This window comes from Pelodiscus sinensis, chromosome 2 (assembly GCF_052426305.1).
Source record: "Pelodiscus sinensis isolate ZL-2025 chromosome 2, ASM5242630v1, whole genome shotgun sequence".
Lineage (NCBI taxonomy): Eukaryota > Metazoa > Chordata > Testudines > Trionychidae > Pelodiscus > Pelodiscus sinensis.
In genome coordinates, this window is record NC_143053.1 from 183,880,158 (window position 1) to 183,895,783 (window position 15,626).

Here is a 15,626-nt window from a genome sequence, read left to right on the forward strand (position 1 = left end):
GCCCCTTGCTACAACTGCACCTCTGAAGGTTCATTGTGCCTTTCTCCACCTCCAGCAACCCCAATGGGAATGTTGTCAGCTGCTCCCTCTTCCGCTTCCCTCTGCCAAAATCTCCTATTTCCTATCCAGCGTAGAGAAGAAATTTCTGACAGCCTCATGTGCTAGCCCTGATTGGGGGAGTGCAGCCAGAGAGGATTTTGCCCCTGAGCTAGCTAAAAGCCACATGAGACTTCTTCCTTCTTCTTTCATCTTGAGACTGGCTCCAGCAGCAGCCAATTTTTTTATTGCTCACGGGAAAAAAAATTACATGATTTGGCAATGCTGCATTCATGTGGCCTCACTATTTATTGTTTGACTTAACGTGCCAGCTATTGAATTGAGTAATCAAATGATTACAAGAGTATGATGGGATCACCCCAGGGTACAGCCTGGAACCGTGGGACTGCTGTGGCCCCCTGAACTCTCTCCAGCATGGGCCGCGTCTCAAAATGTCTTGCTAATGACCAGCAGCAACCCCTTTAGGTGTTATCACTCGGTACAACCACAAGTGGAGAGCTCAGAGCCAGCTAGATTGCACGAATGCTCTCAGAGCCACTCATGAATCACACAGACACAGGCACTAGCACCAAATCTCCCCCTCACTGTACCTCAGGAATATACCCTCCAATTTATTAATTGGTTCAATATTTCATCAATGGAAAGCAGATATGCGCAGTTAGGGTTGTCAGATGGTTTCAACAAAAATACCAGATACACTTGAGATTACATCACAATCTACAGTACATCTGATTTAGAAAATACCTGACATTTATATTTTCTCATTTACATGTTCTCAATTTGTTTTCCTAACAGAAATCTCAAATACAGGACTGTCCAGTTCAAAACTGGACACTTGGCAACCCTATGGAACAGTCCTTGTGAAACTTGAATGGATTTGCCGCACACTCCACATAAACTCACTGGTAAAGAGGGAGGGAAGTGCCACGCAGCGAGGACCCCCGAGCCATCCCAGCGCTCCTGTCGCCGGTGTCGTCTGAGGCCAGTGAGGCAACAACATGTGAGTGCCATCACTGTCCCCTTATGGGGGGGAGGAAGAAGACCAGGGACTGTGTGCGTGAGCCTTGCTGACCATGGATCATGCAGCAACCTGTGAACGTGTGAACATGTGCAGTGCCACCCCAGGCATGTGGCTCCAACTGGCTGCCACACAGGCTCCTATGCCTATTACCCACATGCGTGTGTAAAGACACATGACATGCTCCTGACCCCGGAGTGGGACACAGCAAGATGCCCTCCTTCTACAAGCCCCCTCTACACTGAGACAGGGGACACCTCCCCCTCCCACTCACACCCACACTAATTACAGCACAGGGGCATGGGTGCAGTCCCAGGCCATCTCCCACTCCCGGGGATAGCAGGACATCCCGAACATGGCCTCTCTGCAAGCACATCGGCTCAGATGGTGCGGAGACCTGTCGTCCTCACCTTGCAGTGTGGGGCTGGCCTTCACCCATTGTGTACCCAGGGATAACTGACCACTTCTTTTGTTTCTCCACAGCTGCTCCAGCTATGAGTTCAGGGCGCACCACCCTGCCCAGGACATCCTCCTGCACCCAGGCACTCTGCAAGCTGACCCGTGCCCACGAGGACTCCCAGTGGCAGCACCTGGGGGCACTGCGAGCCCTGCACTGTACCCTGGAGCACTGGGTGCACGAAGACGTGCAGCTCCAGTGGGAGAGCTGACAGAAGCTACTTGCTCAGGGCCATGCCATCTGCGAGCACATGTAGACCCTGGTGCAGAGATTGCTGCCTCCTGCCGCTCCAGCCCCTGCTGCCTCCCCAGCTACCACTCCTCCTCCCACTCCTTCTCCCCCTCCTGTTTCTTTCTCCCACTTCCCCCCCCCCCATCCTCCCAAGGACTCCAAGGCCCCCGCACCAGCAGTGCTGGGAGACAGTTGGGCCGGTGAGACCCTCAACCCTGAGCTTCTCCTCCCCCTTCCTCCCCTTGCCTCCCCCTTCCAGCTCCCTCCTCCCTCCCCCTCCTCTCCCCTCTCCTGCCTTCTTTCCCCAGTCTCACGGTGGCGGGCTGGCTGCCAGTGGTTTGCTGGCTCATGTTTTGGGGCCACTGGGTCAGGGGCCCCAGTGGCCACTGCTGGTTCTGGGCTGGCAGGCCTGGAGCTGGCACAGGCACTGTGGGCCAAGGTCTACCCCTTTAATGGCTCCAGGGCTGTGGGAGAGGAGAGGAAGTTTTCCTGGTTGTGCCCAGAGTGGCCACCAGGGCTCCCTGGGAATGGCTGGAGGCCCCCTATTTTGAATTAAGTGTCTACACAGCACTTAATTTGAAATAGCTGTTCCTTGCAAAATGAGGTTTACCAAATTCAAAATAAGCGCTCCGCTATTTTGAATTAATTTCAAAAATAGTGGTTTGCATGTATACACACTATTAAAGTTAATTTGAAATAATGGCTGTTATTTCGAATTAACTTTGCATTGTAGACATACCCTTAGATTTTGGGAAATGTCCTACTCTGAGAGATCATACATTGTTTCAGGAAGTGCCAATTGTCCATCGGTATCCTATTATAGGAAGATAATTGAAGGCATATAAGTGGTTCAGGTATTCTGTTCTGGTTTTTTTTATTGCCTCTGCAGGCCAGTGTTCAAGTACACCAGTATGAGGAGAGGGATGCTTTCATTTTTGGTCCCTCTGCTTACTACTTCTATGATTGATGACTTCAGTCTCTCAACAGGTCATATTTTAGAGGCAGCAATAATGTTTAAACCCAAATAGTGCGTGTTTTGACAAACAATACTACTGGACAGTATTCACTGGGAAAGCCTGATATCTTGGGATGACTTTTGTGATCCTGGAACTCAGAGATTTAACAGTTTAATATTTTGACCTTCCGGTCATTGAGGCATTTCTACTAAAAGCTGTTACCCAGTTAGTGTGGAATTTGTCCTGCAAGAGGTTGAGTACACAAATTATTTATGCAGTGCTGTAAGTACGCTGTTTGTTCCTTATGGGATAATTAAAAACAGTCGAAGCACAACTTAAATCACATCCAAAAAGTACAGGAATGTTTTCATGTCAGATTTCTGCTGTGATTGTATCCCTCAAAATGACTTCCAGCAGTTACAGATTTACTGCTTTATATTTGGCTTTGTAATGTTTTGTATCGATTATTTAACTGAATACATGGCGTTTAAGAGATTTCTATTAAGGAGGCATTTTTTACAAGTTTCTTTAATATAGAAATCAGCTGTCAATTTATTTTATTCCTTTAAGCCAATTTTATGAGAATTTTTCTGTATGGAAAATTCTACATAATTAGGAAAAACTGGTAGATTCTCAAAAGATTACTGTAAAAATCTGTGGAATTTGAATAGATTCTTCTATAATATTTAATAATTGCTATCCCTGCTACAGAACTGTTTGTTTAAAAATCCTAGATGTGCTGGTCTTTTCTATAGGATTGTTTCTATGAAGATGACTAAGAATACATTTTCTCCCATCAGCTTTTCCTTTACTGAAGTTGTAATACTGAATTTGGGATACCTGTCTTGTACCCCTATCTACTAATACAGAATTATTACTTTAGTTCAGGATCAAGAAGCTGGATTGTGAAGGAAAAGGGCTTTTAGGCAAACTCTACAGTAGACTCAGCAGCTCACCTTGCAGTACCCAGCTCCAGCTGTGGTTAATATGTAACTGGAGTCAGTTTATCTTAAGCTGAGGTTGGTGGCATCCTCATAAAGTAAGGCTGACAGGAGTACATGCTCCCATGGGTTCCCTACTCCTCACAAAAGGAGTACCGGATGTTGGTGGGGGCATCCGCTGAGTTTGATTTAGTGAGTCTGAACTAGACTCGCTAAATTGAATCCTGAAGATTGATCATGGCAGCAGTGATTTTCCTTTTAGTGTAGACAAGGCCTTAAACACACACCCCTGTTTCAGTAATAGGAGGAGAACATTTGGCAAAGGAAAACTTACGTTGATTTGTAATGGTCTTTCTAGTTGTCAGACTATGAAACGTCCTGTTAAATTTATGGACTATCGGAGACTTGTTTATTTTAATATTTTCACTCTCAAACAGAAAATTCAAAACAAGCAAAAGTTGGGCCCTACAGATGAGACCCCCTCGTCGGGGACCAGAATCTCTACCAGTTGGACACCATGATATCATCACAGACATTGCTACTTTCCAGACTACTCAAGGTTTTATAGTAACTGCATCAAGAGATGGAATTGTTAAAGTGTGGAAGTAAAGATTGCACTAATATATAATATGTAAATATTTGAAATAAATAATAGAATTATGCTGACTCTGAAGAATATGAAGATGACCATATATCAATCAGTATGGTTATTAAGACTTGTCTGAAGGCCCTTTCAGTTATTTTATTACAGCTGCTTGATTTCTGTAACACTTTCGGAAAGTAACAAGCAGAAGCAGTTTATGAAGAAGTAGTGGTTAGTGTGGTGGTAACCATACCATTCTTCGGCAACCTATAATAAAACAGTTTTTGAAATATTACATTGCAGGTTATAAACATAATGAAAGCTGCTGACTCCTACATAGACAGTATTTATGAAGCCTGATATTTTTTCTTACATTGAATCTGGAAGAAGAAAATTTTGTTGCACTAATGTCCATGTATACTCTGATTAATATATAGTTGATATCAAAGAATAAACCCCATATGAGCTTACTTGCACAGTAGTTTTGTCTGCAATATCTATTGGCCCTTTTGTCTACTGAAACCTGCCAGGTTTCTGCTTCACTGTATCACAGTTACAGGGAAATGTCACCATATTTACTGAGCATTTCATATTAACAAGAATTGAAAGCCCAGTGATATTTTGCAGGAAGAAAAAAAACCTTTTAAGCACTTCTTGCTACTCCCCACATACTTCCACTGTAATGAACATGTAAGCCACAGAACGAGTGATGCATAATGTTTTGTTATACCCTTCTTTTTTCACAAAAACAGTGATGATATGATTTGTCTGCTTGTGATATATCTAAAAACTCCCTGCTGCATGAATAGGCCATGTGGGCTCTTGCATGTAAGTATTGACTTGTAAAAGAACAAGGATCTCCCACCATGCTCACTGCTTCTGGTCTTTCTAGTTCCTAAGGTCCCATGGGAGTAGCACCGAGTATTGTCTTTATCTATTTTGATTACATGAAAAAAGACGCCATATGAAGTTTCAAGTGGATAGTTTAATTGGTACCTTGACATGCTGTGTAACACACATTAAATAGCTCCGTATGATGCTAGCATAGTGATAGAAGGTATATGGTAAAATTGTCCCTATACAAGTACATTTGTGAAAGTTTTCTCACATAAAACCCGTAATTGTTGTTTCAAATCAGAACAAGGAATTGGAAATACAGAATTTTCTGTGGAATAGACACTGTTGAAAACTTCTAGACTGGCATGCTGGCCAGACCAGCAGTGGCCAGTCTTTTAGGTTTCCATCAAAATTTGATGGAATAGACACAATCGAGTGAAATGCTTCAATTCCATGGAATCAACATTTTCTGATGGAAAGAACTTACATTGGAAAATTTCTTTTTACAAGCCTTATGTTACATTATTTTTAAAGCACAATAGATGCTTCCTGTTAGATGTTCACTGTTGTTTTAGAGCGCTCCTTGATCTAAAGCAGGGATGGGGAATGTTTTCTGAGTCAGGGACTGGTGACCCACAGAAAAATAAGTTGAGAGTAAGAGACTGGGGGAGGGCAGAGCAAGCTCAAGTGCTAACATGGGCTTCCTAATAGAGGGGGGAGGCCTTAAGCCGTGGGGGCCAGATCTAGGCAACCCAGGGCCCATATCTGGCCTCTGGGCCGTAAGTTCCCCACCCCTAATCTAAAGGAAATAATTCAGTCGCCAATTAAATAGTTACTCTATCTGGAAAAGCACAGCACTGACTGATAAGCCTTCTTCCTGTAATGCAACTTACACCTGTAAAAGGAGTATGGAAAGTAAAATATCACTGTAAGGAATTTGCACTCCACTTTGTGCACGGAAGGAGAAGCTGTACACCCACTGATGCCTCTCACAAAGCACAACAGACCTGGGAACGAGACTGTTTCTCAAGGGCCCGGCCCTGTTAATTTCATAGTGTCCTCACTTCCCACTGAAACAAATGGGAGTAGAGCACATTCTGTACTACAGAGCCACAGACCCTTTGAGGCATATGGATGGACATAGTCAAGTTTTTTAAAATAACAATGCTTATTTTTAAAGGAATCAAATGATTCTATAGCTGACAGATTATGTCCACATTGCTTCTATGATTACAGTCAATAAATCATTGTCGGGGGCAAATATGGGAATTTTTAGAGGTCGGAGCTATGCAGCATAGGTAGTTTCTTCAGCCCCACTGCCATATTTAATCGTTTCATTGTTTAAAATGTGTTTGGTTCCAGACATCTGTAAAACAAACAAGCAATTCCTTGTCTGTGTGATGACGATGAAACTGTCCGTACAGAGGGTTGAAAAGACATGCTTTATTTTCTTTCCTATCAGTGTTGTATGAAGGTAGACTGTGTCTTTCCAAAACAGTGACCAATGGCCCGATCTTTGCCTCTTGCCATACATAGCCTGAGCATGTACTATGCACCTCTCCAAAAGGGTCAGGCTGAGAACAGATTTCAGGGCAGCTCATGGAGCCAGTGTCTCCTTTGCTGGAAGGAGCAATGAGGAGGCTAGATGCAGTGGTGTTATTAGTGCCTTTCAATCTTTCTCAACATGAGCTCAACTCCTCTGCCCTCACTACATACACTGCTTCTGCAGTTGGCAGAAAGGTGGAATTATAGGTCCGCTTTCCACCTGTGAGGACAAAACCCCATCATAGGGGGAGATGTCTGAGGATATGGATACGCGCTATATTACAAAAGAATGTATAACACTAATCAGAACAGCAGAAAAAAATGATGCATCTGTGCTACATAGTAGAGATCCATTCAGACGCCATCACAACAGTACCTTATTCTGCACTCCAGGGAAATCTCTACAGCTATGTTAAAAAAATATTTCAGAAACCTCCATCAGCGCAGTGGATGGGCACTAACTCTGAAAACTAGGTCATTTATGTATATGCTTAACTCCAGGTAGCCAAGTTTAACTATGTTAGCTGTAACCTAATTGGATCCAAATAAGTCTTTGCTCCCATAGAGCATTTTAGACCATCAGCTGAACTGCACTATGTATGCATGAAGCATTGTAGTTAAGGGAGTTAAAGCAGGACTAGCCCTTTGCTTTTCAATATGCTCAATATTTTCCAAGAATATGTTTATTTCCACTTCCAATTGCCATAATATTCAGCCATGAGACTTTACATACAGCGCTCTTCATGGCATTCTGGAAACACAACCAGTAAACTGCAGTGACTGCAAATCCAACCAAAATCCTAACTATGTTTATAATACACGAGCCTACACGTTCTTGCTTGGTGCCATTTGATTATTTGATCATGTTCACATCATTAATGTTAGTTAATTCTGGTCACAACAGTTCAAGTGGGACAGGTCTTCACATTTTGCTGAGAATGTGTGGTTCCCTGAGAAGATCTAGGTCTGGGGTAGGAGGCGGCCAAGGCAGAGTCACATAAGAGCCTGTTCCACTGCTACCAGTCCTGCCCCATCTCACATTGGGAAACAACCAGGGGAGAGCAACAGATGATAATGAATAGCTGCAGGTAGTTAGAATGGCCACGGAGCTATGAAACAGCTCTATGCTTAAGGCTAATTGACAAAGGTGATGAATGGTGACAGGAAAGTGCCTGCTTGTGTACAGACCCTCTTTCTGTCCTGTTGTGCTGAGTTTACAGAGGACAGGAAAGAAGTTAGGTTGCTGGCCGGAAGAGGAGGAGGAGACAGAGAAGAGCTGGTATATTTAGTTCCTTTTCCTTAGTTGAATATTCTAAGGATGTGTGAAGTTATCCAGAGGGATCCAAAGGTTAAATTGTCCACTATTCAGTGAGGGATTACGGAGATATCTTCCTTCCTTTCCACTTACATCAGATAAGACTCACGTTTTCTTTCCTTCCGTTTGTCTTGGAAGCATTCTCCATTATATCCATAGGTACCAAGGACTGATGTTTATTGGTTGCAAAAATGTTGGTATTTAGAGGATCATCACTTAGATCATCCTGGAATATCTGTGTTGAAGGCTCATAACCAATTAATTCATCCCCAAGCATGACATCACTTCCTGACAAGTCCTCTTCTCCAAGAAGGCTGGGGATACAAGAACAGGGAACATTTTGACTTGGCAGGAGGACTCAAAAGGAACTGGAATTAGCGAACTTCATTTCAAATTTCTGCCCTTTTCCTTATGTTCAAGTCTTAACTAAAGCCACTCATGGACAGAGCTGTTCACATGTCAAGAAAGGTTCATCTTCACCATTTGCAGCAAGCTGAGCTATGATCCTACCCTGCCCTGCAGTAAGTAGCCATATTGGCCCTGCTGTTGTGCTCTAAGAGTTCACTAATGCACTTAGTGGGTAGCTCAAATCACTCTAAAAGGAATTGTTAATGTGCAGCAGCATAGTCCACACAGTGTGAAGCAGGATAGGGATGGGCACATTTATACCACAGCCTGCTATGAACCAGATTCTGAAACCATATGTAGCCCCAAAAAATCCTACCACTGGCATAAGGGAGGTGATGCTTTCACGGATGAGTTCTATAGGACAGACAGGAAACGGATAGGAGAAGACTTTAAAGCCAGGTGCAAATTATAAGCTTTTAAATCTTTTTTGTAGTTCTATTCAGTTTTCAATTTTTTTAAATTACGTTGATGGCAGAACACAAAGGGTATGTCTAGGCTACATGGCTTAGTCGACGGAGCCACGTAAAGTAGTTTACCTGGCATAGTAAATGGAGCAGGGATTTAAATTATTCCCTGCTTCATTAAAATAAACATGGCCGAGGTTTACAGGACTGGTCGGCAAAGGCTTCCACAGCCGACAGATACACGTCTAGACTGCCGCGCTGTGCCGGATCAGCTGACTGTCGGCACAGCGCGGCGGCCATGTTTATTTTAATAAAGCAGGGATTATTTAAATCCCCGCTTCATTGACTATGCCGGGTAAACTAGTTTACATGGCTCCGTCGATGGAGCTATGTAGTCTAGACATATCCAAAATTACTGTCCAACAGAACTACTCACATGTGTAAAGTGAAGCGTGTCTGCAGGTTCAGGGCCTTTGATAGGAATTGCTACCCAGTAGAACATCTAGGTGCTCTCATCAATTAGCCCATAAGTAACAACAGACCATAAGAAAATAAGTGTCTGGACTCACGGAACTTGTTCACCCCTTGGTGTAGGTACTGGTTTCAGAACTTCATGAGACCTGATTCTGGTACAATTTCTCTTGAGCTCTTCTGGTGGATATTCATTGATTGCACCTGTTGAGAAAACAAAACACTAGAACAAAATGTACCAACTCAATTCAATTTGAAACAGTTTTCATTCGCTGTTTCCTCTTCTGCCCCCGTGTATTTCTACCAAGACGGACTTCATTCACCCAGCAGCAAGACGCATTACTGGCAGAGCTTGCAAGGGCTTGGAGGTAGCTTGATGGCCTTTCTGTTTGGATGTAACACAACTACTTCTGGGTATCACATCTAAGCTATTACAAAAATCACAGGGAATGGTGTAAGCATAAGAACAGCCACACTGGGTCAGAGCAAAAGTCCTCTATCCTGTCTGCTGACAGTGGCCAATTCCAGGTGCCCCTGAGGGACTGAACAGAACAGGCAATCACCACGTGATCTCTCCCCTGCCATTCACTCCCAGCCTTTGGCAAACAGAGGCTAAGAACACCCTCCCTGCCCATCTGGGCTCATAGCCATTGATGGATTTATCCTCCCTGAATTTACCTAGTCATCAATGTGCGGTGCTCTATTGACCTTGGTGAAAACTGGAAGAGGAAATCGGAGTGGGGGAGGGAAGGAAAAATGTAGCCCCCTGGTCTCTGACTGCAGACCGAGCTACTTCAAGGGCCATTGCCTATAGTACACTACTCTGATAAGTGAATGAGAACAGGGCTACTGGCAAACGCAATTTAAATACCTTCTGTTTCTTTATGCATAAGCACCTGTTTTTAAGACACATTCACCCCATAATGATATTATTATAAGCTATGATAGAGTATATTTGTTCTCACCCTTGCACGTCAGTGTCTCTGAACGGCTTACTTTTATCTAGGGATATAAAAACAATTCACATTTGTCTATCTTAAAGTGAGGACTTCAGGATGATAGTCCAGTTATACTTTGTAGTTTCCTCTAGCATCATTCCATCAATGAGTCTGCAAGGGCTGTTGAAGTGTGTAAGCAGCATAGATTGTACTAAATCCGTCTCCTGTCTGCAGGTTCTTCTGATGTGTATTCAAGTGACCCAAAGAGCACAACAAACTGTCTGACATATCACTTACTGATCTACTAACTAGGCCAGCATTTTGTATGGAACTGCTAATAGGATATCAAGTTCTCAGCCTAGGTCACTAGTCCAAGCTGCGTAGAAGCTAGAAGTGATCTAAAGACACCGAGATCTGACAATAGTCGTTGGGTGATCTATGTGAAGTAAGACTGGTGGCCTTAGTTCAATTCCTAGATGACAGGTTTCCCATCATAAAACCTATTGAGATCAACAAAGTTGATAGTCTTATTAGACAGCCTTAAGAATGAACAAGCATGGAATGAAACCACCTTTTCACTCCTTAAGTATTTAAATTGACCCATTGAGCACACCCATTGAACTGAGGGACTTTGGAATAGGAAACCTGAACTGAAATCTCTATGCTAAATGTGTTTCTGGATCTATGGAAGACTGTTACCCAAGGGTGCAGGACATTCATTGAAGAGCAATGAAATAGCTTTCACATAATAACTTACGTCTGAGGAGATGCACAAATGGTTTCATAAACCTCACTACATAGTCAAGTTCAGGCTTGTGGACTCTGCCCAGTTCAATTAAATGCTGTTCCGTGGGAATACTAGCCAGCTCTTCCAATTCTTTGTGGTTATATGCATGTCCTAATGAAATTACAAGCAGAGAATATCCTTGGCACTTGGCTCTCAGAGATGCACTCTTTAACGTTTCTTTGTCCCACTGACTTGTTTCTCCAGCCGATATAACAATGATAACCTTGTGTTGTCTGAGGTGGGGTGCAGGTGAGAAAACATGATCAATTGTCCAGCGTATGGCATGGCCAAGAGCAGCAGGTCCATTCAGCTGTTGCACAGATCCTTGGATATGTCTTTTCATTAACTGTCTACTGTTGTAGGTGACAAAGTTAAACTCTTCCTTTACAGGGCTCTTCCTCGATGAGCGGGGATTAAAATCTGGTGGCGCATGGCTCACCACAGCCACCCTATCGCCGATGGAAGAAACTGGGTTGGAAGAAATGTCAAAGTTATCAAGTATTCTGCTCAGAAAGTTTTTCACTTTCTCAAAGTCAACACCGCTCATTTTCTGGGAGCTATCCAAAATGAAAGCAGCGTCCACATATGTCCGTGGTGATCGGGAGATGCGGCGTTCACAAAAGCCATCTGGGTTACATTTGTCTGAAAATAAACAGAACATTGGTTTGCATTTCTCTTCTTAAGATACTGAAAATGTGACAAGAGAAATGTCATCTAAGCTCCCAGTTCCGGAGAGGATTAAAGAGCTAAACCGTAGAATATTAACATCTACTACTTCTGTAAAAGTTAATGTATAATTAAAATCAGAAAGCTAAGGGTCTGATCCTGTGACATAATCAGTCTCTCACAAGATTAGACCTCATTAATATTAAAATTCTCTTCCATTCACTTGCTCTGGGAGACTGGGGACATTTGTGGCAATATTTAGGTTGATGCAAATTTAGAGCCAGAAGCAACTTTGCAATATGTTCCTAAAACACAACGCTCTAAATATATAAGGAATTCTCTTCTAAGGTCTTTGTACCACAACATAATGTCTAATATAATTCCAATGTATCATGGAATTCTTATTTGGGGAAACGAGTTTATGTAGTAGCCTTGAATTAAAAATATAACGAGACATGTCTAGTTCAAAAAAACCCACTTTGAGTGCTAGAGTGTTTCATGTAGATTTCCCTATTTTGATCAGGTTGGATGCTTCATACCCCCTGAAGGCTTAAAGGTGTGCAGTATCCTTCAGAATTACATACCAAATTCTACCCCTTCTTTCCAATGGAATAAGATGCTATTCCTCTGACCAGACATGTACACTGAAAACTTATAACAGCCACCTCCTAAAATATCTTTAAGCATTATAGAAAAACATTATAAAATACCTCACTACATGTGAAGACGGGTGAGTTGCTGGAGTCAGACTGAGCAGTATGTGTCATCTTTGCTGATATTTCATGCATTCTACATTTCCCAAGGATAATTTCAGGAGCAGACTGTCCTTAGGCCTAATGTGAACACACTGAGATAGTGGGTGACACAAGGAACATCCAGTGAAAGGTCCAGGGACAATCATGATCCCTGCATTCAGGGGAATGCAGGTTGCTCTCTGTGTATACCTCCAAAGTAAGTGGAGAAGGCTAAGGAGGAGTCAGGGCCATGCCCCTACTTTCTATCCATGCCTGACTGAGCAGGCTGCCTGATTCCAAGGGATGGTACAGTTTGCCCACAAGACCTGCTTGCTGGGGAGCTTTATCTATCAAGGGAGTCAGTGACCTCCAGCAAAGCAGTACCCTAGCTCCTAAGACCAAAGCCACCGCTGAACTCCCTCCAGTTGGATATTCAAGAATCCAAGCACATGACACCTTTAGCAGAAGTGTAGGGGATGCTGCAACTGGCCTTAGTTCCTCGTGCATTCATTCAAGCAGAATTTCTTAAAGTTCCACTCACTCTTTTAGTGAAGCTCAGAGGATTTCAATTCAAAGCAGCCCCCCCCTTGATGTTCCATGAAGGCTACTTTGGAACCGCCAGAGGAAGTTGTTCTACACAGTCTGGGGCACTGGAAGAGCTGCTCGCCAGGGAGCCTTCCTCTGGAAGCTGGAAACACGGCTTGTTTCAATTAAATTAATTGGCCCCAACTTGACTGTATAATTAAATTCACTAGATTTTATTTTTTACCAAACTAGACATTGACCTTGGATGCCAAATAGAAGAAAAGCCTCTTATATGGATATAAATAGTCACTAAGTCATTAACTTGCAAGTAAATTTTGCTCTTTAGCAATATCATAGATGAACATGTGAAAGATTTAAACATTTTTATAAATTTGAGTATGTTTTCTCTTACAAAAAAATTGGCAGTACAGATAGTGGACATAAGTAATTGCTCGTAAATCATGATTAAACATGCTACTCCCCGGGAATTTCCTTCCTTTGAGGAGTTATCTTGTGAAGAAACAAATCCAGAAAATTTAGCTGTGGTTACAGTCAGTCCCCGGGTTACGTACAAGATAGGGACTATAGGTTTGTTCTTAAGTTGAATTTGTATGCAAGTCGGAACTGGTTCCAGATTCAGCCGCTGCTGCTGAAGCTGACCAGGGGCTGACTACAGGAAGCTGGAGGCAGAATTGCTCTGCCCCCAGATTCCTGGAATCAGCCACTGATCAGTTTCAACAGCGGCTGAATCTCGAGCTTGGGACAGAACAGCTGGGCTGCCAGGTAGGTCCCTGCAGGACCAACCTGGCAGCACCCCAGCTGCTCTACCCCAGGGTCCACAACAAAAGCCTGGTTTGCTGGGGGGGGGGGGGGCACGCGCACTAGCTGCGCCCCCCCCACCCCAGCAGACCAGGGACACCGGGAGCAAAGCCGCAGCGGCGGCGGGGTCCCGCGCCTCTGAGGCTTTGTCCCTGGTCCACTGCGGCTTTGCTCCCGGTGTCCCTGGTCTGCTGGAGACGGTCCCCAGCAGACCAGGGACACCCGGAGCAAAGCCGGGGAGGCGGAGGGGTCCCGCGCCTCTGAGGCTTTGCTGTGGCAAAGCCGGGGAGGCGCGGGACCCCGCCGCCACTGTGGCTTTGCTCCCGGTGCCTCTGGTCTGCTGGGGACCGTCTGCTGGGGACCCCTCCGCCTCCCTGGCTTTGCTCAAGGTGTCCCTGGTCTGCTGGAGATGGTCCCCAGCAGACCAGGGGCACCCGGAGCAGCTTTTCTCGCCCCGGAGGTTGAGGTGGCGGGACCGCTGCGCTCTGGGCGGTCCCGCTGCCTGCGAGCTCCGAGGCGAGAAAGCCCCATTCGTAAGTGCGGATCCGACGTAAGTCAGATCCGCGTAAGTCGGGGACTGCCTGTATTTGAAACAACAATGCTTTGTCTAACCTTTTGCCAGCCTCTCTCATGTTCTTTGCCAGGCAGCACTAAATAATAGCATATTTTCACTAATACATATGGCTCTTACCATAACACAGAGTGCAGCGCCGAAATGGTTCTAGTGATGGCACATAGTCACTGTCTTGATCAATATTTATTACCTTGTACAATCCAGTATCATCCATCTATACAGAACAACAAAAGGTTTTAGTGCAGAAGCAAGTATTGCGTTTGCATTCAGGGAGAGTTCACACAGAATTATATGCATTCCTGAGTCAGGCATACAACCCCAAAGCCCCCCTTAACCAATAGCAATTCTGTATATTCTCCAGTCAAAAAATATCTTGGTAACCCTGAAAACCTCTAGAGAAACTTCCAATTTCCCAATCACACTTGCGTGATGAACTAGGGCTCCAGTTTTCTTTTTGCTGGGCTCTGGCTTGGCACCTCCATGCTGAAGTTTTGCCCTTTGTAGGAGCTGGAGTGTTTCAAATCTCAGAGTTAGCTCACTTGTGAGATCTGGAGTTGTTTCATCTGACACACAGTTAATTCAGCAGACAACTGATGTAACTTTAAAAGTGTGTCCAAAACCAAGACACTGCATGCTCTAGTCTTCCGAGAAGAAGTTTGGAATCAAGAAACAATTCTCAAAACAAAAATTGTATAATGAGTATTTCCAAACTCTAGCTATTCCTGAGTCTTGTACTTCAGTGTCTCCTTGAACAGAATTCCCATTGACTTCAATGGAGGGGTTAGAGGAATACATGCTGAAACTGGGAATCAGTGACACCAGCATCTTGTTCCAGTCTAAAATGTTTCTCTTTCCACCAATGTTATATAAGGCAAGCTAGTAGTTATTATGTGAAGGGGGAGAGGAAGAAGGGCAGAAGTGTGTGATGAAAAAAATCCTGTGCTCACTTTTTAGAATTTTTGCTCTTAGCAAACACTGATTTGAGAGGCCATGTGGGTGGGGGTTTGACATATTTAAGTAGCATGCCATGTATCCCTCAACTACCTGTCTCTAGATTTCTTACTCCATGCTTCCATCCCTCACCCTTTAAACATGCCACTGTAAAGCCAACACTTGTCTTAAAAATACTGTCTCTTTAAGAGAAAAGACACCAGTGTACCTGTGACTGCTCAGTTGATCTCCAATTAGACTCAAAGAGGGCATCTCAGTTTTGGTCTTAAAGGGGAGACAGACCTAGTGACTCAGAGATGCTTAAGAGCACAGTCTGAAAAAGGCAGATGCGAGCTACCTTAGAAGAGGAGAGACGTAGGAAGAAGAACAGCAGTGAAGAGCTGTGCAGAGAGCCATTGGAAAAAGCAAA

General features: G+C 44.0%; 1 protein-coding gene across 1 annotated transcript in view; it reads right to left on the reverse strand.

Moving 5' to 3' along the window:
* Window positions 1-5,636: 5,636 nt before the first annotated feature.
* LOC102456223 (collagen alpha-6(VI) chain-like) overlaps window positions 5,637-15,626 on the reverse strand; it is an 83,170-nt gene continuing 73,180 nt past the window's right edge. The window contains exons 34-37 of the mRNA XM_089776604.1: window positions 14,384-14,480; window positions 10,919-11,590; window positions 9,322-9,427; window positions 5,637-8,254 (exon numbers count right to left, since the gene is read on the reverse strand). Of these exons, the coding sequence (XP_089632730.1) occupies window positions 8,035-8,254; window positions 9,322-9,427; window positions 10,919-11,590; window positions 14,384-14,480 (1,095 nt within the window). The 3' untranslated portion in view covers window positions 5,637-8,034. The remainder of the gene's footprint in view (window positions 8,255-9,321; window positions 9,428-10,918; window positions 11,591-14,383; window positions 14,481-15,626) is intronic.